At 41.3% G+C, this 26,463-nt stretch overlaps 1 protein-coding gene across 3 annotated transcripts in view; it reads right to left on the reverse strand.

Annotated features, from left to right (window-relative positions):
- The window catches only part of LOC133487774 (cadherin-4-like), a 342,915-nt gene that overhangs the window by 105,976 nt on the left and 210,476 nt on the right, over positions 1-26,463 (reverse strand). For all 3 annotated transcript variants that reach the window (XM_061794893.1, XM_061794884.1, XM_061794902.1), the window contains one exon: positions 14,728-14,954. In XM_061794893.1, the coding sequence (XP_061650877.1) occupies positions 14,728-14,954 (227 nt within the window). The remainder of the gene's footprint in view (positions 1-14,727; positions 14,955-26,463) is intronic.

The following is a 26,463-nucleotide window of genomic DNA, read 5'->3' on the forward strand; positions in this document are numbered from 1 at the left end:
ACATTGAGATGTGACGTAGGGCAAAGGTAGAGGTGGAAAAGGCCAAACAAGAGGCATATGATGACATGTATGCCAGGTTTGACACTAAAGAAGGAGAAAATGATCTCACCAGGTTGGCCAGACAGGGACAGATATGGGAAGGATGTGCAGCAGGTTAGGGTGATTAAGGATAGAGATAAACATGTGTAGACTGGTGCCAGCAGTGCACTGGATAGATGGAAAGAATACAATGAGGAGTTGATGAATGAGGAAAATGAAAGAGAAGGAAGAGTAGAAGAGGCAAGTGTGGTGGACCAGGAAGTAGCAATGATTAGTAAGGTATGGAAGCATCTAGGAGCCTTGAAGACTCTGTGCCACTTGCACAATAGTCACTGCACCATCGACATCGGCATTACCACTTTACTGGTAATCTCTTATTACTCAGTGACCGTGTTTTTATGTTTTTATGTCTCAAAAGTATTCATGGTTAATTGACTGTCTGTTGTCGTACTAGAGCGGCTCCAACTACCAGAGACAAATTCCTTGTGTGTTTTTGACATACTTGGCAAATAACTATGATTATGATTATGATTCTGAGAGGAGGCTGTGGAGTTTTCAACCAGCTTGTTTAACAGAATTCCAGCCTGTGAGAAGATGCCTGAGGAATGGAGGAAAAATTTGCTGATGCCAAACAAGGGTGATGTGCACAGCTGTGGGAACTATAGAGGAATCAAGTTGATGAGCCACACAATGAAGTTATGGGTAAGAGTATTGGAGGCTAGACTCAGGACAGAAGTGAGTATTTGCAAGCAACAGTATGGTTTCATGCCTAGAAAGAGAACCACAGATGCATTATTTGCCTTAAGAGTATTGATGGAGAAGTACAGAGAATGTCAGAAGATCATTGTGGCTTTGTAGATCTAGAGAAAGCCTATGACAGAGCACCCAGAGAGGAACTGTGGTACTGCATTCGGAGGTCTGGAGTGTCAGAGAAGTATGTTGGACTAATACAGGACATGTATGACGGCAGCAGAAGAGTGGTGAGGTGTGCCGTAGGTGTGACAGAGGAATTTTAAGGTGGAGTTGGGACTGCATCAGGGATCAGCCCTGAGGCCCTTCCTGTTTGCAGTGGTGCTGACTGGAATCCCTGTGGACCATGTTGTTTGTCGATGACATTGTGATCTGCAGTGAAAGCAGGGAGCAGGTGGAAGAACAGTTAGAAGATTAGCCAAAGTAAAACAGAATATATGTGCATGAATGAGAGGGGTGGAGGGGGAAGAGTGAGGCTACAGGGAGAAGAAATAGAAAGGGTGGAGGACTTCAAATACTTGGGGTCAACAGCCCAGAGCAATGGTGAGTGTGGTAAGGAAGTGAAGAAACGTGTCCAAGTAGGTTGGAACGGGTGGAGGAAGGTGTCAGGTGTGTTGTGTGACAGAAGAGTCTCTGCTTGGATGAAGGGCAAAGTTTATAAGACAGTGGTGAGGCCAGCCATGATGTACGGATTAGAGACAGTGGCACTTAAGAGACAACAGGAAGCAGAGCTGGTGGTGGCAGAAAGATGTTGAGGTTCTCTCTAGGAGTGATCAGGTGGGATAGGATTAGAAATGAGCTCATCAGAGGTACGGCAAAGGTTAGATGTTGCGGAGATAAAGTTGGAGAGAGCAGACTTTGATTGAGTCCAGAGGAGAGATAGTGAGTATATTGGTCCAAGAATGATGAGGATGGAGCTGCCAGGCAAATACTCATAAACAATTAAAATTCTGTCAATTTGCATCTTTATCTTCTGTGCTGTTCATACATTGTGGACTGCTTATTCTCCCGACTCCTTTTTTAAATGCGCCGTGCAATCTGCATTCAAGTGCTATAGTTGACCTACTGGTTTAATTCCACACAACATTACATTTTGCAAATGCAGAACAAGACAGCCTCGTGTACAGTATGTTTTTTCCAAAGTTAAAATGGAGTTCTTGTAGCCTGAAATGGCAAAAATTTTAGGCAGACAGATGACAATGCATGACATACTGTAGCTGTTCTTTTTCATAGTCCAGCCATTCATTTTATGTAGGTATAGCTTCACTAACCCTAACCCTAGGTAAATTGAGATTCCTCCTATGTTATAAGTCACTTTGACAACTTTGCTCTTTGCTTCTGTGTCCAGTGAGGGGCCACGGAGACTGTGCGGCCATCTGATTGCCTGCCTGGCTACATTTGATTGATCAAATGGAGTCAAACGTCACTAGTAGTTGTGGCGTGTTGGTGGAGCAGAGTCACGTAACACAAGTCACTCTGATGAACCGAAATACAGTACGTAAGCAATAATAAATATCAGTCGATACAAATACAAGGAGCGAGAAGATTGTGGATCAATGTAAAGGAGTAAAAGTAGAGTTTCTTCAGAAAAATACTCAAGTAAAAGTATGTTGCTCAAAAATACTCTGACAAGTACAATTTATCCCCGAAGTTACCTAAAGACCCTGTGAAGTGATTTCAGTGATTTGTTTCCAAATACATTAAATATGTTTGAAGATAAGTGCTAAAAACGTGCAAACGCTGAGAACACAATTGTTGAGATATAATGTTCAACTCTTTTTCACTATTTCAGTTGTTTAGATTTTTTTGGCCGGCACGATGGACGACTGGTTAGCACATCTGCCTCACAGTTCTGGGAACCGGGGTTCAAATTCCGGCCCCGCCTGTGTGGAGTGTGCATGTTCTCCCCGTGCCTGGGTGGGTTTTCTCCGGGTACTCCGGTTTCCTCCCACATCCCAAAGACATGCATGGTAGTTTGATTGAAGACTCTAAATTGCCCAAGGGTGTGAATGTGAGTGTGAATGGTTGTTTGTTTCTTTGTGCCCTGCGATTGGCTGGCGACCGGTTCAGGGTGTACCCCGCCTCCTACCCGAAGATAGTTAGGGATAGGCTCTAGCAGCCCGCGACCCTAGTGTGGATAAGCGATAAAAGAAAATGGATGTATTTTTTTGGGCGTGGCTAAAACTAAGTCCAAGTAAGGGCTTGGGCTTTCAGGCATGAGTCGGCCTTCCTCCACTATATAAATACCGAGCACCGTGATTCCTGACGACCAGTGGAATTGGTCCCCTCGCTATGCTGACCCACACACAACACAAGACTGAGTGAGGCGGTGACTTATTGACCGAACCGCGGTCCGCGGGTGGGTGAGACAGCGGTCTAGCTCCTAACTCGCTAGCCTGCGGATAGTCGTTGACATCGTTGGGATTACGGTGTTTGGTACTTTTACAGTGGCGGAGGGCCAACTCATGCCAGAAAGCCCAAGTGTGTACTTAGACTTGGGTCTACAATCTCTTATATGCTGTTCCTGTCGCACTGTTTTAAAATGATTATGGAAATTAAATTTAACAATGTATCAGGTCATGCATACAGTTTTAACACATATGACAAAAAAAGGTTTATTTTTTTTTTTTTAACTGCTAACTCCACTGTAATCGACTTAATTTGTTGTAATATCACAAAAGGGCCCGCCAGCAGTACCTCACGCGACCACTAGTCAGATAAAGTAAAAGTACAGTATGTGTTGGCATTACCTAGTATACGATCTTTATCGTGAAAAGGGGCACCACGTTGCTTTGTTTGTTATGAATAGGTCCTATCAACGACAAAACCTCGCTAAATCAGGTATTTCTGAAGGGTTCTCTGACGTTAGAGGTTCTAATCTTTGATTCAAGAAACACAAAGAGCACAGTCCATGTATTTTGTTAGGATTAATTTGTAATTCTACAAGTACAAAGTAAAATGCAATCAAAGAGAACAGGGAGGAAAATCTATAATCTATCCTATAGAAAGGTGAGGCAAATAGCAAAGGATGACAGAGGGTGCACTGCCTAAGGTGAACCGCTACTAAGTACTTTCATGGGCCAAGGGTGAGATTCGTGAGACTTGCCCACTCGTAATCTTAATCCTAATATGTGATGCACTAATTTGTACGTAATTTGGTAAATAGCAAAGTTTGACTCACGGTTTTGAAGTGGCGGCCAAGGATGCTGCACGCCACAGGAGGAAGTTTACCCTGAGCGCCTGCTTGAAGGAAAATGAAAGTTCAGCTTTGCCAAAAATTGATTTTCTGGGGCTAATTTTTAGGTCTGAGGTCTGGCTGGCTAGGCGTGTCACACTGCTGTGGCTCTGTTTGGGAGCAAGCGGCTGCTTTGCTGAAAGATCTCAGCACGTGGGTAGCCAATGGTTTGGCCAAAACTGGGGCTCCACTTTGGTCATTACGGCCAAGAATCGTTAGGTGACGATGGCATGTAACGGCAGCCAGCAGCAAGGACACAAAAATGCGCCCAACGTGGTAAATAAAAGATGAAAAAAAGCTTGGGGCTGTCGAAACCTTGCAGCCCGAGATGTCAGGTAACAGAGCAGGAACAAAAGCTTCTCTCTTTCTCTCTCTCTTCAAGAGGGGGTCTGATTGCTTCTCCTTTCAAACGTCTTGGAAGACAAACAAGAAGGTGAGAGGTGGACCCACCCGAGTTTATGATGGGTGCAAAAGTTTCTTTGTGTGCTAATTGTCTTGAAAAAGAATTTGGGGTGACTAACCTTTCTCTCGTATCTCACGCTTGGTTCATAATTTGTACCTAGTCTTGAGGTTTGGAAAACAACTTTGTCGTGAATTGTTATTCATTTGAATCTAAACATGACATTCTTTAATTTTAAACTAATCATCTTCATCGCCACCCTAATACTATTCTTCCGTATATTGTTCATAAAAGAGAGAAGGAATGCCAGGGAACAAGTAACACAGCTTCACAGACATCAGTAATAAAATCACATTTCATCATCTGCACTATAAGGAAAGCACACCAAAACACGAGCTTAAGCTTTGCATCGACAGTTTGTCAGTCACAAGAGTCCCCTCTTGGGGTGCTGTTGCTTCACTGTTCAGCAACGCTTTGTCACCTTCGTACCCAGTGGAGGTCTTTCGTGACGGTATTACTGACAGCTGGTTCGGACGGTCATTTAGAACTCCTTTGGTTTGGAGTTCTGTTTTTTTAGAGTCGGCGATATTCGTTACACCGCCTTTAAGTAAGTATTTTCAAAGGCCTGGTTTAGTTGTGCTATCATCATCATGGAGGACATTTGAGTGTGCGTGTTTTTTATCACTGTATACACATGCACAGAATAGACTGTAAGCCTGAAAGCATGAACTATAAATGTTGCTATTGACTTCAGGAATAAAATGCACATCAAGAAAGAGCCTGTGGTGAGATTTACTGTGGTGTTTCTTTCACTACGCTGTGATGTCAGAAGTGACACTAACACCGTCAAACAAAAACAAAACAAAAAAAAAAGAATAGAAAAGAAACTTTTGTCAAAATACATATTCTCATTTAGAAATAAAAAGCCATCCATCCAACCATTGTCTTCCGCTTATCCGAGGTCGGGTCGCGGGGGCAGCAGCCTCAGCAAGTAAGGCCAGACTTCCCTCTCCCCAGCCACTTCCTCTAGCTCTTCCGAGGGGATCCCGAGGCGTTCCCAGGCAAGCTGAGAGACATAGTCTCCCCAGTGTGTCCTGGGTCGTCCCCGGGGTCTCCTCCCGGTGGGACGTGCCTGGAACACCTCACCAGGGAGGCGTCCAGGAGGCATCCTAAACAGATGCCAGAGCCACCTCATCTGGCTCCTCTCAGTGCGGAGGAGCAGCGGCTCTACTCTGAGCCCCTCCCGGATGACCGAGCTTCTTACCCTATCTCTAAGGGAGAGCCCAGACACCCTGCAGAGAAAACTAATTTCGGCCGCTTGTATCCAGGATCTTGTTCTTTCTGTCACGACCCACAGCTCATGACCATAGATGAGGGTAGGAACGTAGATCGACCGGTAAATCGAGAGCTTTGCCTTTCGGCTTAGCTCCTTCTTTACTACAACGGATCAATACAAAGTCCGCATCACTGCAGACGGTGCACCGAACCGCCTGTCGATCTCCCATTCCATTCTTCCCTCACTCGTGAACAAGACCCCGAGATACTTGAACTCCTCCACTTGGGGCAGGATCTCATCCCCGACCCGGAGAGTGCTCTCCACCCTTATCCGACTGAGGACCATGGTCTCAGATTCGGAGGTGCTTATTTTCATCCCAGCCGCTTCACACTCGGCTGCAAACCGCTCTAGTGAGAGAGTAATGAGAGAGTAATAAAAAGCAAGTAAGAAAATCAAATGTGACCTATGAAGTCTACTCGTAATGCTTAGCAGAGTGGAATTCACAATGTGGTTAGAGAACTTTAATTATTTACCTTAAAGCTAGGGATTCAGTTACAATATGTTCAAGTACATCATCTCTTGTAAAGTTGTACTGGGTTATTAGCTTGAGTTCTGAATGATGCAACACATGCTCAGGGGCTACATTACAGATGATGATTGAAAGGTTGAATCAGATTGCTCATGCCTGGGATGTGTTATGCACCTATTTTATCAGCATATCTCAGGGATACAAGACAACACAAACATGTCAAGAATCCAGCCACAACCGTCACTGCTGAAGCAGTGCATCACTTATGCTCTCCAGCTCAATCACTCTCCCCTGAGCTATCCCTTGCTCACATGATCCCCATGCCCTTCTCTTGCAGTAATATTGTTTTTCTCCCTGACAGCTTGTTTCAGTAACAGGATTCCTGGAGCACTGCTCTGTGTATGGCTGAGGTTTGACATGAGTAAGTAAACAGTCTCTTTTGTCTCAGAAATTTGCCACACTAACGGCCTAATGATTGTTCTCTGCAGTCGTGCAAATATCATTTTAAAATAGTTGATACTACACAAAATAATGACATGACAGAGGAATGGAACAAATAGTTCTTAATTTTAGACGTGTACAAGCATCTTGAGACACAAATCCCATGCAAGACTTTTATTTGCTGATTTTAGCTCTGCTTTCAAGAGGATGCAGCCGCAAAGTTTACATGAAAGGCTTGCCTCTCATTTTATGCTACCCGATCAAATTTTTTTGATGATCTCAGACTTTTCAACAGACAGACTGCAGCAGGTTTTTGTGAATGGACACTAGTCCTCTGTCATATCATCGAACATAGGCTCTGCCAAGGGATGAATCTTTGCTTCCCTGCTTTTTATCCTTTATACAGACAGCTGCAGATCCTCTCAAGAAAACAGCAGTCTTGACAAATTTTCAGATGGCACAGTCTTAATATCTCTTCTTCAGGGCCACCATTCAAATCATGGCTGTGCCCTCCCTGAATTCGTAAAATGGTGTGATGTTAGATTCCTCAACCTAAATGTGTTAACACCAAGAAAATGCTCAAAGATTGCACAAAATTCAGTACAGTGATGACCCAAAAACAGCACTATCCATACTGAAGAGGTACAAATAGTACAATTGTATACTGTATGTATTTGGGCACCATGTTTGACTCCAATCTGAAATTAAGTGAAAACACTGACAGCATTGTTACTGTTAATGAGCCAACCAGGGATTTGTTACATGGTGGTGGACTCCCTGTGTGGAACTTGCATGTTCTCCCCGTGCCTGCATGGGTTTTCTCCGGGTACTCCGGTTTCCTCCCACATTCTAAAAACATGTATAGTAGGTTAATTGAAGACTTTAAATTGCCCGTAGGTGTGACTCTGAGTGAGAATGTGAATAGTTTTTTGTTTATATGTGCCCTGCGATTGGCTGGCAACAAGTTCAAGGTGTACCCCGCCTCTTGCCCAGAGTTAGCTGGGATAGGCTTCAGCACGTCCGAGACCCTAGTGAGGATAAGCGGTACGGAAAATGGATGGATGGATTGATATGTTACATGCCATTTTCAGAGTTATATTGAGTGTGTCCTAACTTAATATTTTATAAACTGCTTTGGTTGCCTTTCTTTGAAAGACAAGAAGCGTCTGATTGACCTCATCAGAACGTGGTTTAAAATTACTGAGGTCCTGCTTTATGACCACTGCTCCCTTTGGACAATGTGGGTGGTTCAGAAAGCAAACAGAACTCTACCTGATCATGCACAGTACTTGGTAGTTAGTTTGCAATCATACCAGCATGGAAAATAAACCGTTATGTAAATTCCTTTATCCTCTTTGCCATAGGGCTGCTAAATGCACAAAATGTAGTTTAGCTGTACGGTCATTGGTTTACTATCTATTTCCTTTGCCGTACTATATTAGGTACATTTTTTAACTATAGATGGGTTGACCGTAAAACTAAACTGCCCTTCTGGAATTAGTAAAGTACTCGGAATCTAAACTAAAATCGAGTGTTACAATATTAAGTAGTTATTATTATTATTATTATTATTATTATATATGTATTAAAAAAATAATAATAAAAATTATGCAATCCATCTGACCCTAAAAACAGAACATTTCAGAATTCTTCACTGTCCATTTTAACTACAACCCCAATTCCAATGAAGTTGGGACGTTGTGTTAAACATAAATAAAAACAGAATACAATGATTTGCAAATCATGTTCTACCTATATTTAATCGAATACACTACAAAGACAATATATTTCATGTTCTAACTGATAAACTTTATTGTTTTTAGCAAATAATCATTAACTTAGAATTTTATGGCTGCAACACGTTCCAAAAAAGCTGGGACAGGTGGCAAAAAAGACTGAGAAAGTTGAGGAATGCTCATCAAACATCTGTTTGGAACATCCCACAGGTGAACAGGCTAATTGGGAACAGATGGGTGTCATGATTGGGTATAAAAGGAGCTTCCCTGAATTGCTTAGTCATTCACAACCAAAGATGGGGCAAGGTTCACCTCTTTGTGGACAAGTGCGTGAGAAAATAGTCGAACAGTTTAAGGACAATGTTCCTCATCGTACAATTGCAAGGAATTTAGGGATTTCATCATCTATGGTCCATAATATCATCAAAAGGTTCAGAGAATCTGGAGAAATCACTGCATGTAAGCAGCAGGCCGAAAACCAACATTGAATGCCCGTGACCTTCGATCCCTCAGGCGGCACTGGATCAAAAACCGACATCAATGTTTAAAGGATATCACCACATGGGCTCAGGAACACTTCAGAAAACCAATGTCAGTAACTAGAGTTCGGCGCTACATCCGTAAGTGCAACTTGAAACTCTACTATGCAAAGCCATTTATCAACAACACCCAGAAACGCCGCCGGCTTCTCTGGGCCCGAGCTCATCTAAGATGGACTGATGCAAAGTGGAAAAGTGTTCTGTGATCCGACGAGTCCAGATTTCATCTTGTTTTTGGAAATTGTGGAAGTCGTGCCCTCCGGGCCAAAGAGGAAAAGAACCATCCGGACTGTTATGGACGCAAAGTTCAAAAGCCAGCATCTGTGATGGTATCGGGCTGTGTTAGTGCCAATGGCATGGGTAACTTACATATCTGTGAAGGCACCATTAATGCTGAAAGGTACATACAGGTTTTGGAGAAACATATGCTGCCATCCAAGCAACGTCTTTTTCATGGACGCCCCTGCTTATTTGAGCAAGACGATGCAAAACCACATTCTGCACGTGTTACAACAGCGTGGCTTTGTAGTAAAAGAGTGGTGTCCCACGGGGCGTTAAATTAGTTACTTGAGATTGTCATGGAGAGAAGAATTACAGAAGTATCTTGACAAGAAACCGCTACAGATGTCAGATCAGGATACACTGTATAATGTCCTACTGGAAGATTGGAAATACTATGCATTTCCTTTATACTGTATTTAGAAGACCACACAGAAATAGAGGAGGTAACACAATGGAGTATGTCTGAGTGTGTGTGTTTCTGTCAAAGTACAAGCAAATCTGCTGTTGTTAATTTCCATACATCCATCCATTTTCTGAGCCGCTTCTCCTCACTAGGGTCGCGGGCATGCTGGAGCCTATCCCAGCTATCATCGGGCAGGAGGCGGGGTGCACCCTGAACCGGTTGCCAGTCAATCGCAGGGCACATACAAACAAAAAACCATTCACATTCACATTCACACCTACGGGCAATTTAGAGTTGTCAATTAACCTACCATACATGTTTTTGGGATGTGGGAGGAAACCGGAGTACCTGGAGAAAACCCACGCAGGCACGGGGAGAACATGCAAACTCCACACAGGCGGGGCTGGGGATTGAACCCGGGTTGTCCTCAGAACTGTGAGGCTGACGCTCTAACCAGTCGTCCACCGTGCCGCCCTGATGTTAATTTAAGAGTTTAAAAAATAAAATTCAATCACCATACATTTACATAAAAAGAAGGATGTGTTTTAATGCTTCAACCTTTTTGTTTTAGATTACAATATGTTGCCTTAAGAGTTCCTTCGCAGACGATGACATTTCAGAGAAAAAATAAAACCCATTTAGAGAAAAGAGCTTGGAAGAAAGTAATGGCTTCTGGCACATATTGTAAATTGTTAGTCCAGCAAAATGGAGAACACAAGAAGTGCTTTCTCCTTGGCTCTGTGTTTTTTCTTGCTTGGTCAAGGTCCCTCTGAGCTTTGTCTTATATCTGCCAGCAGAAACAACACTTTCAAGGTTTACTTAATTAGACACTGAAAAGAAAAGCTTTTAAGACCACTTTGAAAGTGTCAAGCAACCTTCCATATGGTATGTATTACTATGGTGTGCAATGGGGATTGGATGGTGTCGTGTTTAATTTCAGCCCCATTTGATTTTCCACTTGAGAGAGGTGTTGAAAAGGAAAGTGTCACAAAAATTTACCATTAAAATCTTGACTGCAAAAAAAAGTCAACAAAATTTAGTAATGCTGATGTTAATCTCAAGTTAAAAACATTAAATTCAAGTTTTATAGTACAGTAAACCCGTATTATAGACAAACTACAATTGGTTTTAGTTTTCCCCCTCCCACACGCTGAGTGGCGGATCTGTGCCGCGCCTCACTGCCAAGTCATGGGCTGAGAAACTTCGTGTGGGACCGGCAAAATTCAGAACGGCTTGCTCATAAACACATTTTTCGATATATGAAGCTTAGAAAATATTTACTTGGTCGTATAATTTCACACTTTATGGTCGGATATGCTCTCAAGAGACCAAACAATTTGTATATAAGCAATTAAATAGTACCATTTTCCAGAAGAAATCCCCCTAAAAAAATAAAATTATATATATATATGATTTTAATTTGTTTCCTTTCAGTCATGTCCAAAATGCAACATTCTGGCAACACACCATCTCCCATCTTTTACACAAAATAGAACCTGTCCAACCAAACGTGTACAAGTACATTTAAAATGCCTGATCTACTGTTTGCTCAAACATGCAGGCAATTTTTTTGCTTTCAGGTTTTGTCAGCAGACCACGATCTGTCAGACACAAGCCAGGTCCATACAAATGCATTCATTTTCTTTCAGGAGAGCGAATCTTGCTGGGGATAAGCTGCTGGGGAAACCCGCTAGGGATGGTTGCCTCACAATACACTGGTGCTGTAAGAATAGGTGTAAGTAGATCGATGCATTTTGGGGAATAGAAATCAAGAAATGAAGAGAAGGGTTGTCAGTAGCTGAGGTAACCCCCAGTCTTTCCCCTTTACCAAAATACTGTCAGTAATGCTAACCATCTATTTTTTTATTTTATTTTATTTTTTACTAATGAAAACAGGTATGAGTGAGTTCCCTGAAGAGAGATACTGAGAAAAAAAAGATGGATAAACAAACTAGAGGGGAACAGACTTGTACTGTGGCCATCAGGGCTGCATGGCTTAGGTCAGGGTGTAATGTTGATCAAACCTATTCTTACACAGAATAAATACAGACACTGCATGCCTGCACTGGCATCAAGCAAAAGTGCTGTCGGGTATCAGAATTATTCTAATGACTGCCTCAGACTTTCAATTGACTCGACAGGAATACGTTTATTTGCGGAGATCCTCATTTGTTGAGATGCAACCCTATGCTTCTATAGTGTGACTGAATTGAGTCAATGACAAAAGAACATGGCCTCCACTGGGAAAAAGTGCAGATTGAGTTCAGAATTCCAACACAAAAACAGAAAGAAAAACTATGTCGTTTAACAGAGAATTGACAAACAATTTGAAATCACCACGCCCCCACCCCCAAAAAAATAAAAAAAATGTAAAAAAAATTCCAGCACGCACATGTATGCCCTATTGCTACAAAGAACAAGAGCTAGAGTGTAGAATGGTTGCAGCCCCCACAGCCATTGCCTTCAGCTTTAGCCAGCTGGCGAGAGGCCCAGCTCTTCCCCTCCTCACCACCGTTTCCCAAAAATTCTGCACGCTTTGATATCAGCCAGGCCCTCGCTACCCAGACATCTGGAAGTTATTATTCAACAGCATGCTTGTAATGTACATATTTTTTTTCAGTTGTTTCTCTGCCTTCCTTTCGGCTACTGCTCTTGCTACATACAGTACATGTTGGTCCCAATGTGAATCTTGTCTGATCCTTGACCCACTCGCTCACTTAACATCCTCCTCAGGATAGCTACATTAGTTGACTCAGGAGTGCTCACTTCCACTAATTGGCCATTGGCCCAACATGCTTTCCTTTGTGTCTGTTTGAAAAGGAATTGACCTAATTTTTCCCTGTTGGGACCAAGAACAAGAAATATGACTACTTTTGATAATGTAGAATCATGAACTGTCAAATCCTTAATTCAAAAAGACATTAATGTCCTTGGAAAACTACCTTCTAACCAAGCCAGCATCACAATTATTTTTTCCAATGATCTTCCCACACTTTCACACATCGGCAGTCAGCTAGTTGAGTTTTCGTCTTTTGAATACAATAGAACTTCGGTCCATGAATGGACCTGTTCATGAACACACCGGTTTACATGCAGAATGTTCTGAAAACTTTTGCTACATTCATGAACTATGCTTCAGTTTGCGAACAGTCACAGCATCCATGTGGACTCGTGTGTGAATGTTATTTGCTCAGTGCGTCATGTATTTTACGTGACTCTTTTTTTTATTAAACTCCAAATTAGCCCACAGAATGTCTCCTACGAAGTGCAACACACTGTGCTATTAGGAAGCCCTGGAAAGTGTCGTGGTTCCATTGGCATCCGGTGGCGTTTTTACTGAGGGGTCCCCACCGTCTGTTTCTTGCTGGGCAGCTTGGCTGGCCAAGTGCAATAGCGACTTGGTTCCGGACTGGAATAATTCTGTATCTATCCATTTTAATGGAAAACAATTGCTTTTGTTTGTGAACATTTTTGGTCGCAGAACGAATTAAGTTTATTAACTGAGGTTCCACTGAATTGTTTTCTTTTTTTATAGTGTGCAGTGCAGTGGGGAATATCAAGTGAGAGTTGCAACAAGAAGATAATCCATCCATTTTCTGAAGCGCTTATCCTCACTAGGGTCGCAGCTTAGAAGATAATTTATTTTATCATGAGCTATAATGCGTTTGATATTATTCAGTCATTCATTTCCCGTACCACTTATACTCAGTAGGGTCGCGGGCGTGCTGGCAATTTAGAGTCTTCAATTAACCTACCCTGCATGTTTTTGGGATGTGGGAGGAAACCGGAGTACCGGGGGAAAAACCCACGCAGGCACGGCGAGAACATGCAAACTACACACAGGTGAGGCCGGATTTAAACCTGGGGCCTCAGAACTGTGAGGCAGATGTGCTAACCAGTTGTCCACTGTGATGCCCGTGTTTTATATTATGCCAAATTAAAAGAAGCAAATATCTGAAAATTAAATAAGTTATAACATTGCATTTGGTGGAGTGCTTAAAGGAGGATAGGTAACTGACACCCTTCCCGCTTTGACATAACACGTACTAAAGTTGGGGCACGCATATACCGGTTTTAATGTTAATCAATTTTCAAGACCCTACATATGACGGGGGTGCGGGGGGGGGTGTTGGGAATGTCGCGTTATGTTTGCACTTATAGTGTGTGGTGAACTCAAGATGCCAACACAGCACACCGCAACGTAATTATCATGCCGCTGACAATTGCGAGTCCCCTCCCCAAAACCAGATGCCTGCCGTAGTATCAAGACTGTCCTGTGAGAGGCAGAATATTGCCACAGGCCATACACACTGCCGGAAAAAACAAAGAAGAAGAAAGGGTGGCAGTGGAAGATGATTAAAGAAGAGGGTAGGCTAACTGTTATCTTATCCGGTAACTGCATTGGGAGACGTTTAACGCTCAATACAACCAGTTGCTTCTTTTTGGGTCCGCCAACAACGTGGGCTTCAGCTCGCTTCATATTTATCTATCGTTCCATTTCACATCACAATTGAGCATTTTTCAAGCAGATCAGGGAGGAAAAATCACTCTTACAACAGGATAATCTTTTCGACAATAAAGCCTTTGCATATTTTGGTCAGAAGAGAGGAACATTTCTCAAATCGGCCTGACTATTGAGATGTGTGTACCCCACTGTTATGTGGAAAAAACAAACAGTAAGCATATTAAACAGTAAACAGAGATTTCAGTTAAATAGGCCCTCCGCTGCAATTGGGAGCTGACGCTTTTGGGGCATTTAAAGCTTGGTGACAGTCGCGACCTGTCCTCTGACAGCAATTGATTAGAAGAGGACATGTCAAGGGCCTGTAGGGTATTCAAGTGATAGGATGATTTCCAGTAACAGCTTATGGCTGACGGCAATCACACTCTCCCCTTGTGGCAGCATGATTTTATTACTTTTAACCATGTGCCACTCCACTTTTTTCTTCTCAGTCTCCCTCACTTCCCCAACCCCAAAGGGTTTTGACCTGATTCATTGCTGTGTGTTCACCGCCGGTAACAACGTAATATGAGGATGAATCACTGAGTTGATAATTAAACATTGAAGTCAAGTGTGCTTGTGTTATTACAACTCACCTCATTCTCATTTTGTTGATGTGAAGGGGGGTCTATCAATGCCAGCTGGATCACAGTCTTCCAGACATGAGAGTGCGGACCACTTGCTGTTAGTTTAAACTGGACTGGCTCATCCAAGGAAGCTCCCTCTCCCTGAGCAAAGATGGACCCATCTGTCCGCACACTGAAGTTGGGATCGCTGCTCTCAAAAACCATCGCTTTGTTCCCCATGCAGTCATCAAACTTTACTGTAAAGGAGAAGGCGCAGCATCAAAGAAATGTTTCCTTTAAGCAGCTGATGAATAATGACACATACGGGCACACACACACACACACACACACACACACAAAGAGTTTACAAAGACTATCTCAAGATCAGATTTTGCTCAAATCCATCTCTGATTATTTAGGTCAAGCTTTTACAAGAAAAAGACTATTCCGTGCTCTTCCAGTGTCAATGCACTGTTTTCAACAATTATCTACGGGGAAACAAAGAATTACAGTAAGTCAACTGGCTTGATGCAAATTAGAAAAAAAAGATATGGTCATGAAGTGAAAGATCAAATACTCACATTGTTGTACATACACATTACTGCATCTAAAGTAGGCTGAGGCACTACTGTATTTCCAAAATAGTTGGATTTTACTTTTAATTATAAGGTCAAAATTTAAATGCATGTTACCATTCCAGCCAGTGCTAACCATTTTTGTCCCCTAACCAACTTTGTCGCATGCTTGATGTTTTTGCTTCTGCTGTTGTCTTTGACGACTAACGAGTGCACGTTAGCCATTGTCAGTTTGTATTCATCACAACGACTGTTTATTTTTTTTGGTAATCTTTATTGCAAACACAGGTCTATATAAAGTGAGAGCATAAAAGTAGTAAATAAAATAATATATAAAATAAAAAGATCCAACATACCAAACTGCATATTAAAATTTATACAAACTATTGTACCAATGCGATCTAAGCTGAGAGGTAAATCTATAGCAGCTTTTCACTGGACTGACTAGGGCTTCTATTATGTGGTTCTCTGACTTGCCCTGTCGACACATGAAGCCTCAGTAAACATCAGCTGTCTTAATAGTGTCTCACACTTCTTTTTATTTCCGCTTGGCCCGTGAGGGGTTGCCACAGCGCATTCTCCTCAGTGCATCATTGTGAGGTACTTTAAGCTTCTGCATTCTCAATTTCTTATAGTTGGACCCAGTGGCGGCTGGTCAATAGAGGGTGCTCGGGCGCTGCCCAACCGCTCAGCTGAGTCACCTTGAATAATACAAAAACAAAATAATGAAAATGAAATATTATAATAAAAATATATGTATATCTCTTTTTTTATATGAGAAGGTTAAATAGTTACCAGTTAATGATGAGTTAAATTATTCGTTTAACTCTATTGTCCCATTTTGTGACACTCTTCCGGTTTGGGGCGCAAAAATGTTTACCCACTTACTCTCATTAAAGTTGGACTTGGGCAGTAGATTCTCTCTCATTCAAGAGATAGTACCATGGTGGTCGCTACGCTAACCTAAATGGCCATTCCTACTCAATAGATAAACATACATACAGCCAGCATTTTTTTCTCCATGGGAAAACGTTTCCCACAGTTTCAGAAAGACAGATATTTAATCACTTAGGCAGAAATATTAAAGGGAAAAAAAGTTGCTAGGATGGCATTAACATGCTGCCTGACGCATTCAAGCAATCTTGCTCGATGAACACTATTGATTCAAAACAATGCCGCGATGCAACAAATGAGCATGAAATACAAAACAAAAATAATCATCCACCCACTCCTACTTCTTTAACTTTAATAGGACTTAAATACTTTGTATTGAACTGCAGGTACACCAGAACCGTCTTTGATTTCAGTATATTATCTGTATGAGCTACAATGAAATTAACACAGTTCAAGCAAGAATGAGTCACAGACAAGTGCTCACAATGCTCTCTGATCCTTGCTCCTGTTCCTGCCTTAAGGCACCCTATTCTCTCTCGGGGATTTAAATCTCGAGACACATTATATGAAACCCTGAGCTAAAGGCTGTCGCTGTTGTCTTTTCACATTGTCTTCTCACATCTGTTAGATAGCAGAAACAAGGCTTCCTTTGCAAGACGTCCATCCGACTTTTTGCTTTATTGGGCTCTCAATATGAGAGTGTATCCACAGAAAAATCCACAGAGAGTTGACATCCTGTCCACTCTGTAAAATAGTCCGTGTCCTGAATTAAATGGCAGGGGACAGGACATAGTTGACGAATACGAATAGAGAAAAGGAACTCCCACCCTCATTTAACTTTGTAAGGCACAGTGCACAGAAATTAGACATTATGAGGAAGTCAAACATTGTTGGGTATGTGACTACTGTCTTACTATCCCTCAATCATTGTCCCATCCCTCTAAAGATTGCAAAAAGACTTACCACTGGTACAATGCTTTTGAAAACAAAACAAAAACACAAATGAAAATCATTGTTAGTCAGTGATAACAAATTTTACTCTATCACAGCTATCTTGAATTGAATGTAACTGTATTTTAAACCAATGGGCCATTTGCACTGCAACGTATTAAGCATTGCCAGGGGAAAGGTCGGCTGGCATAACAGTTTTCACTGTTAACTGTCAAGCTACTGGAACGCCATCTGACTGAAAAATATCCTCTGTTGGTAAATGTCTGATAACCTGGGGTTGTGTAATAGGTATATTCTATAGTTCGGTGCTAGTTCTTTACGAAATTGAAATAGCATCAAAGGTTTTTACTGTCAAAAACAAAAGCTAATACCCCCAGCCAACAATGCGATGTGCGACTATGTTCAGCGTCAACTCGGTTTAGAGTTTTAACATTTCGCATACACGCAAAGGTAACCTGCCATTTAACACCGAACACAGAAGTGCTGCGTGCTTAGAGTCAAATGGGAATGGATAATCACTTCACACTCTATGGTTAGATAAAAAAAAAATCAAAATGAACAAAAGTGTCATACAAGATGGTGTTCGTTATAATCAGGGAGATGTAGCAGTCAATTAAAACCAAAGAACATTTTCTAAAATATTCAGAAATTCTTTAAAGTTGAAAATAATGATCCCAAATAATCATTAAATAAGCAATGCATGATCAAAGCCTTTCTGTATTGTGTATCTATGAACGTTTCTAAGCGGTATAGAATTTGAATAGTTTTCAAATCAGTCTGCTGACAATCCATATGTCATCACATACAAATTTGTCATACAAATTCAGGATAAAAAAAACAGACCTTGTGAATAGTAAACAATTAATAACAATAATGCAACATGACAAAGTGTTTACAGTATGATCACTACCAATGTGAGGATTTCTAACAACACATTGTGGACAAAAGTGAAAGTTTAACAAAGGCAATATGAACTTCATGTACCTGTACGCCCACAAAAGGGAGAACACCACCAACAAGAACCTGTTTTTCACCAATTAAAAAAAGAAAGAATGCCAAGAGTCCTGCATCAATACAAAAAAGACCTCCAATAGCTCATCAGGTCGATCCTGCTCAAAGAGGCCTTGTATGAATGAGATAGAGCAGAGAAGCCCAAGGGCACTATGCTGCACCTCAACAACATCCAAGGGTCCACATTGTGCATTGATCTCGTGTTCAAGCAGTCAGCCAGTCACATCTCCAAAATACTGCAAATACACACAGGGCACCACAAGACGGAAACAGGATTTTTGAATCAGCCACTATGTTTCTTTGCACTAAAGAAAACTGAACTATTATATTCAAGCGATTTAATCCAGACTTTTAAAATGCATGCAACACCTTAATCTGACAGTGTTCAACTTTATAAAAACATGGATTAGCACGCCCAGACAGTTTGATTAGAAACAGAATTCCTCTCACTTGAATACATTTATATCGATTGAACATCAGAGCCAGTTTTCTATGCGTACTCCCGTCTCCATAACACAGCGCTTTGTTCACAAAACGTACAAAATGTCGTCAAGACGTACATCATCTCTAAAGAGCTCTGTGGTAAAGTGTTGTTTTGTGATACTCCAGAACTGTTTTTTTTCTATGCCTGTAAGTGCCACAATAACCAAAAGAATCATCCATCCATACATTCTCTTTACCATACATTCTCTGTACCGCTTATCCACACTAGGGTCACGGTTGAGCTGGTGCCTATCCCTGCTGAATTGGGGCGAGAGGCGGGGTACACCCTGAACTGCACTTCAACCAATCGCAGGGCACATATAGACAACCAACCATCCACATTCGCATTAATACCTAAGGGCAGTTTAAATTCTTCCCTTAACCTACCATGCATGTTTTGGGGATATGGTAGGAAACCGGAGGACCCAGAGAAAACCCTCGCAGGCACAGGAAGAACATGCAAACGCCACACAAGGCAGGAGCCAGGATTTGAACCCACCATCTCTGAACTATGTGGCGAATGTGCTAACCAGTCATCCACTGTGCCGCCAACCAAAAGAATCAAGGCAGATATTCCTTGTGCAAAAAATAAAACTTAAGCGTACATAGGAGATTTACAGAACTGTAAAGTTATCCCATTTACAACTCTGGTTTTATTAGTTAGCGAGTAGTGACTGTACTCCCACTTTCACTAACAACCTCTCCCTTGTTGAAAAAACAACAACAACAGCTAAACAATCCAAAAGGAGCATTATCGCCACACAGCATTGCAGATGCAGACAGTTTAGCAAATTAATTGAACCCAATGCATGTAAACTTGGACTGGAAAAGGAGGGAGACTGAACGATGTCACTCAGGAAGACAGCCATGTTGTTTCTCACTTGGAGGGAGTCCAATTTAAAGACACATCTGCTTTCTCGCTGTTTTCTTTCTATGCTAACGAGCCAAGCACAAAGGAACACAGAAGAGTTGTGGCAAGTGTTAAAAGCAAAGTGGAAAGGATATGCTCAGGGGAGAGTGAATGATGGATGGAAGATGTGTAAAGGTGGCAGTCAGACTTGCGGTGAAATGAATTGAACATTAAAAAAGAGAAAAAGCTCATGAGTAGATTGCAAACGCAAGGTTGAAGATCTCGACTGAAAGCTAGATTCATATGTTTTTACTAGATAAAAGGGTGGTGCAGAAACGTCATTCAGATGTCACTACCTTACAATTCTGCAAAGAAACAACTCGAAGCAAACCTTGTCACTGGCACAATCAGACCCATTGGGGACAGAGTTGGTGAAAGAGAAGGATCTTAAACTTCAACAATATGAATGCCAGGGTCACGACTGAAGCCTGATGTTATGTTGATGAAGATGAAAGTTTTTACTTTTTAAGAGTGCTCGTGTTATGTGGTTAGGTGAGGTCACGTGTGCGTGTGTGCACATGGACATGCACGCACACATGCAAAAATTGTAGAGTCCCCAACAAAAGTTTCGGCTGTAATTTGAACCCAGGGACTAGGAGGGCAGTGTGTGGATGAATCCTGGTGCTGGCATTCTGGCTCATGCAAGCACTGCCACACTGGACTGGTTGTGGCTCCTCAGATGGCTGTTAAAACAGGTTAACTGGGCCAGCTTCCTGAGAAATCTAGGCAGATGGATAGTGAGAATGAGATGAGAGACCAAGAGAGAGCAAATGAGTAAGGGGACGGGGGTAGGCTGATGGAGCGTACAGAAATCGAAACAGAGGGTGGGCTGAAGAGATGGATGCAAAAAATAAGTATGGCTGCTGAAAAGAGTTACCACAGAGTGTACAGTCTAATAGGAGTAGACGCTCAACATGAGGCCTTGCCCTTAGTGAGAGACTAAACATAACCAGGTCCACTGTCCATTACTATGACTAAGAGGGGAGGACAAATGTGTGATTAAAGGACATTCAAAGCATTGTTAGAAGTCCATTGTGAAGGCTGCTGGATGTTTGATGTCCATCGTGGTGAATGTCTCATCTCTCCATTCCTTTAAGGCACCAACAAAAAACATAATTGGCCAGCTCCTGTTACAAACCTGCTCCCAAACTGTGACACAAACCAAAATATTGTTTGCAATAATTTGAACTGTCTGTCAACATCTAGCTGGGGAATTGAGGTGAACTTGAAAAATCATAGTTAGACCCCTCCTCCATTATAACACCATTAGCAGTAAAACAGCCCCAGAGCATGATGCTACAAGAAAAAGGGACTTATGTCATGGTTAGCGCCATCTAAAGTAGACCCTCCACAAATGGTTCCATATTTGTAACAGTTAACAAAGTTCTTACGTGTAGCATTCAGACTTGAAGATAAGACAAGAAAACAACAATAAACAACAACAAAAACATGCTGATATACCCTGTGCACTCTAGTTATCATCTGCACATCCTCTATTTTACAAAAGTGTTCCTGTTTCGTTGCTGTCATGACCTTTCTGACAAATCAAATGTGTTCGCACTCTAGCCAACAGACAGGAAGTCACTTCGTACATACAGTGCATACTACGAAACAAATCCAGTGATGGAAACCGTATATACTGGGGTTTGTCGATTATCGTATCTCTGAAGTTTAGGAAAACATGTCCTGTCCAATTATTATAGTTATATGATTTTATTAATTGAATTTGGACAGGTTGGGTGGTTGGCGACAGCCTCGGTGTGGAAGACTTTGGAATACCAATAGCACACTCATAGTATACATATGGAAATTAGGACATCCATTCCAATGGTGAGCGTATGCGTGCCATTTTCATATAATTTGATCAATATCGGTAAAGACAGTTGTAAAAAGAAATTTGCAATTGTTTTTTATACCACCTTGGTTTTACGGTAAATGGGTAAAAGTCTCCCATGTTGAAACAGCCATGCTTAAAGGTACTTTTCAAAATGTTTTTGATGATTTAACATTTTAGGCATTCATAGTAAAGTCAATTCTAATTGACAAGAGCAAATGGTAGTGGCCCGAAATAGACTTTGTGCTTAACGGTAAAGACAAAAGTGCATAACAGTAAGGACATAAACAACTTCATAAAAGTCATGTGAGTTGCACAATGTACATGTGTTGCCTTTCAAACTCTGTGGAAACAAGTGCATAAATGATCCTAACGACTCAATAATCCCATTAAACTCTTGCCTTTATACATTGGTAATAATAGAAAAAGACATGCAATTGTTCTGACACTTCCACAAATTCATACATATCTCAGAAATAACACAATATATATTGTCTGCTATTGTGTGAATGCAAAATGGCTGCAACAACATAATGTGGCTCTCTCGAGTGGCATAAATGGTAAAGACAGCTTAAGTGAAAAAGAAGGACCATTTGTAAAAGAACCAAAAAAAAGGAACTTTGAAGACACTGAGATGCATTTGCGTTAGTTTTCATGGAAAAGGCAAACTAAGAAATAGGAGAAAATGCTATATATCCAAATATCTAATTAGCATCTTCACAAAATATGTTGCAAATCATGACACTTCATTTGGGATACATAACTGTAAATACATTTTGGCATTAAAAGTTTGAAAATTGTTAATTATGTTTTAAAAATAATTAACACTCCTGTTTGAATGATAATAACTAACTGCCAAAAATACAAATACTCATATCAGCAAAACTAATTGATTTTCAAAAAGTAATTCGGTGGGGCATGTCTTTACCGTTATTGATAAAATTGTATGAAAGTGACCCATGTACCGTATACTTATTTGAACTGACCACAAGTGTATTGCATGCCGAAAAATTTCATAAAACATAAAACATGTAAACCACCCATGTAAAACGAAAGGTTGTAGCCTGACAAAATAGTACAGTGATACACATTATAATCTGTCTTTTCTTTGGGTATCAATAAACATCTCTGCACTTCATATGGCTCCTCAAAGCCAAACGCAGGACTTCATTTTGAATCTTTAAAATTGACGTCTTCTCCTTTGAATCTGCATTGTGTTTATGGTGTGATACAAAAAGAAATAATAATTATTACCAAAAAAAAAGGCAAATGAGAAACACAGTCAGAAGCAGAAAAAAGAAACAATCAAGTCTTTCAGAAATTATGTCTGTCCTTAGTGGTGATTAGACGACAGAGAAGAGAGAGGAGGATTTGGCAGAATATTTATTCTGGTTTTTTTTAAGAGAAAAACCCCTTGTTGGGAAAAAAAAGAGTCGGAAATAACAGTAGAATGAAAATCAGACACTAACTATCTTTTTTTTTATTTTACAAAAATTGTGAGGACAGCACGGAATTATGCAATGAAGACAGAAACATTGCGACAGTCAAATAGAATTTATTTAGGAAAGCCGATGTTTGTATCCCCACAACCCCCTTTGCCGTTTACTTGGCCTGACAGTGGTTATAGAGGCAAAAAGAAACAATATGTGTGTTACTGTCTCAGTGAGCTCTGGTTTAATAGTCTACAAATTCAATGGTAGACATGCTGTACATACAAAAAACATATGCTAGAATTGGTCCAAATTTTGTATCATATCATGACTGTCTATATTTTTCCATACAGCAATGTCAAAAAGCCCTGCAGCCAAACATTTGATACAGTCTACCAAGCAGACTTAACACAGCAAAGAGCACTACATTGAAGTCGGTGCGTGCGTGCATGTGTTCGTGTGTGTGTGTGTGTGTGTGTGTGAGCATGCTTGCGCGCGCGTGTGTGCTGTCTGTAGGCCAGCTCATTGTTGATGGTGGCAGCAATACTCATAGTTAAATGAGACAAGAAAAGATCAGGGAAGGGTCATGGCTGTATCTGAGGGAGTACAGTTCACTTAAAGTAAGACTGTTGTTGTCAGCAGTTTCCACCAAGTCACGCTCTGAAAAATTTGGCTTAGCTTTCATGCGTTCTCATTCCACTATCCTTGTTCAGACAACCCTCCAGAGTAGCCTCAAGGTTGGAAAAAAAAATATATATTTGAAATGTTTTTGCTATTTAAAATCAACCGCTACAGAACAGCTCACAGCACACCCTTAGTGACCACTGTGTTGCTATATAGCTGTTAATACTGTAGGAAACAGAACAAATAATAATAGCTATTTTATATACTGTATACTGGACATTAAAAAAAAGCTTTGAAAAGGCCATACAAACAAAAAGCTTGAAGTTTTTTTTTTCTTTTTTCCCCAGTGTTTGCCAGTAAGCACAAAATATGCTTGATGTAAAGGAAAAGACCCATTTTCATAACATTTTTTTTTTTTTTCAAGCTCGCCCAAGGAAGCAAACAGCATCAAATTGCTTTTCCCAACTGCTGGAGGAAACAGTCTGTGCGTCTCCAATCTAATCAACATCTCTCGATCAAAACTTTTGAAAAGGTTCTGTTTTTCATATTACAGGGGTCAAGGCATAAACCAGAGGAAAGCCTGTAGCTGTTAAATTGTGAAAAACACATGTAATTACAAAACCTCAATGGAGGCTACAGATCATATTTTTTAGTGTTAAAATGTATACTGTATAATCTCTCTTCCCTTAAAAGAAGTGATCCGTCAAATCTGGGGGATGATGGGACACTGCGATGATTGCAACTGGTGGCTGTGTATGTGTGTGTGTGTGTACATGTGTGTGAATTATTCTGAAGTTAACCACTTTATTTGAACATGTAATACTTTCTTTTTAATTACTTGCTCTTATTTTGAAATTCACTGCCCTACTTTTATTTAGTAAATGAGAAAAAACACAGTTATGCTCATATGTTTGATTACCCAGGCAGAATTTATAAGATGTGTACAATTCTTTAAAGAAAACATGAAGGACCAGGTGAAACACATGAATTATATTTTAATGGGATTCAAATTAAACTGTCAAGCATTACAGAAAAGCACTATCATGAAACAAAACATAACCATAAATAAATGAATGATGGTTGTTAGTCAGTCATCAGTCATATTAAAAAAAACAATATTTAAAAAATTCTGCCTGGGTATGTAAACTTATGAGCACAACTGTACATATATGCAGTCATATGTACCCCTGTCATATTGGAACGAAAGTGTAGGCTACACCTTTTTCATAACCTCTACGTGGCGATGACATACTAGAATGAAAGTGTAGATCTTTTTCATAACCTCTAGATGGCGGCATACATTTATAAAATGTCAAATCTTTTTTCATTTTCCCCTATACCTATGTATAATGCACACTATTGACTTTACATTTTTTGAGGGGGAAAAAAATTGCATTATACACGAGAAATTACGGTACATCAATAACGATTCTTTAGTAGTCAAGGAGGCCGATAACCAATATTTGGAGCCAATATTCGTTTGCGGTAAAAGGGAAAACATCCAAATTTTGAAGAATACAAACTCCAACACTTGAATTTGTTTAAATGCCTTTAAACACATCTCATCAACACGGCTGTAGAAGATCGTGTGTTCTCGCTGTTGACCTTTGTGGGTGTTTCCATCATTTTGGACAAAATATATTGTGTTATTTCTGAGATATGTATGAATTTGTGGAAGTGTCAGAACAATTGCATGTCTTTTTCTATTATTACAAATGTATAAAGGCAAGAGTTTAATGGGATTATTGAGTAGTTAGGATCATTTATGCACTTGTATCATATAGCATTTCTTTCACGTGAAAAAAATGGCAATTTCCTGTTATCTTTTTTTCCATTTGTTCAAAAAATGCATATCTTGCATAGAACATACAATACAATGAATTAAAAAACAAACAAACAAAAAATCGAGTTCCATCCATCCATTTTCTGAGCCGCTTCTCCTCACTAGGGTCGCAGGCGTGCTGGAGCCTATGCCAGCTATCATCGGGCAGGAGGCGGGGTACACCCTGAACTGGCTAACAACCAATCGCAGGGCACATATAAACAAACAACCATTTGCACTCACATTCACACCTACAGGCAATTTAGAGTCGTCAATTAACCTACCGTGCATGTTTTTGGGATGTGGGAGGAAACCGGAGTGCCCGGAGAAAACCCACGCAGGCGGGGGAGAACATGCAAACTCCACACAGGCGGGGCCGGGGATTGAACCCGGGTCCTCAGAACTGTGAGGCTGACGCTCTAACCAGTCGTCCACCGTGCCGCCGCTTTGCTGGGATATATATGATAATGTGTTGTCTACTGACTTTATCCATCCATCCATTTTCTGATCCGCTTCTCCTCACTAGGGTCGCGGGCGTCATCGGGCAGGAGGCGGGGTACACCCTGAACTGGTTGCCAGCCAATTGCAGGGCACATAGAACCAAACAACCATTCACACTTACAGTCATGCCTACGGGCAATTTAGAGTCTCCAATTAATGGATGTTTTTGGGATGTGGGAGGAAACCGGAGTGCCCGGAGAAAACCCACGCAGGCACGGGGAGAACATGCAAACTCCACACAGGCGGGGCCGGGGGTTGAACCCGGGTCCTCAGAACTGTGAGGCTGACGCTCTAACCAGTCGGTCACCGTGCCGCCGCTTTGCTGGGATATATATGATAATGTGTTGTCTACTGACTTTATCCATCCATCCATTTTCTGATCCGCTTCTCCTCACTAGGGTCGCGGGCGTCATCGGGCAGGAGGCGGGGTACACCCTGAACTGGTTGCCAGCCAATTGCAGGGCACATAGAACCAAACAACCATTCGCACTCACAGTCATGCCTACGGGCAATTTAGAGTCTCCAATTAATGGATGTTTTTGGGATGTGGGAGGAAACCGGAGTGCCCGGAGAAAACCCACGCAGGCACGGGGAGAACATGCAAACTCCACACAGGCGGGGCCGGGGATTGAACCCGGGTCCTCAGAACTGTGAGGCTGACGCTCTAACCAGTCGGCTACCGTGCCGCCTACTGACTTTATATCAGTCGTTATCTCAGTAGAAAGTATAAC

This window comes from Phyllopteryx taeniolatus, chromosome 1 (genome assembly GCF_024500385.1).
Source record: "Phyllopteryx taeniolatus isolate TA_2022b chromosome 1, UOR_Ptae_1.2, whole genome shotgun sequence".
In the NCBI taxonomy this organism is placed as follows: Eukaryota; Metazoa; Chordata; class Actinopteri; order Syngnathiformes; family Syngnathidae; genus Phyllopteryx; species Phyllopteryx taeniolatus.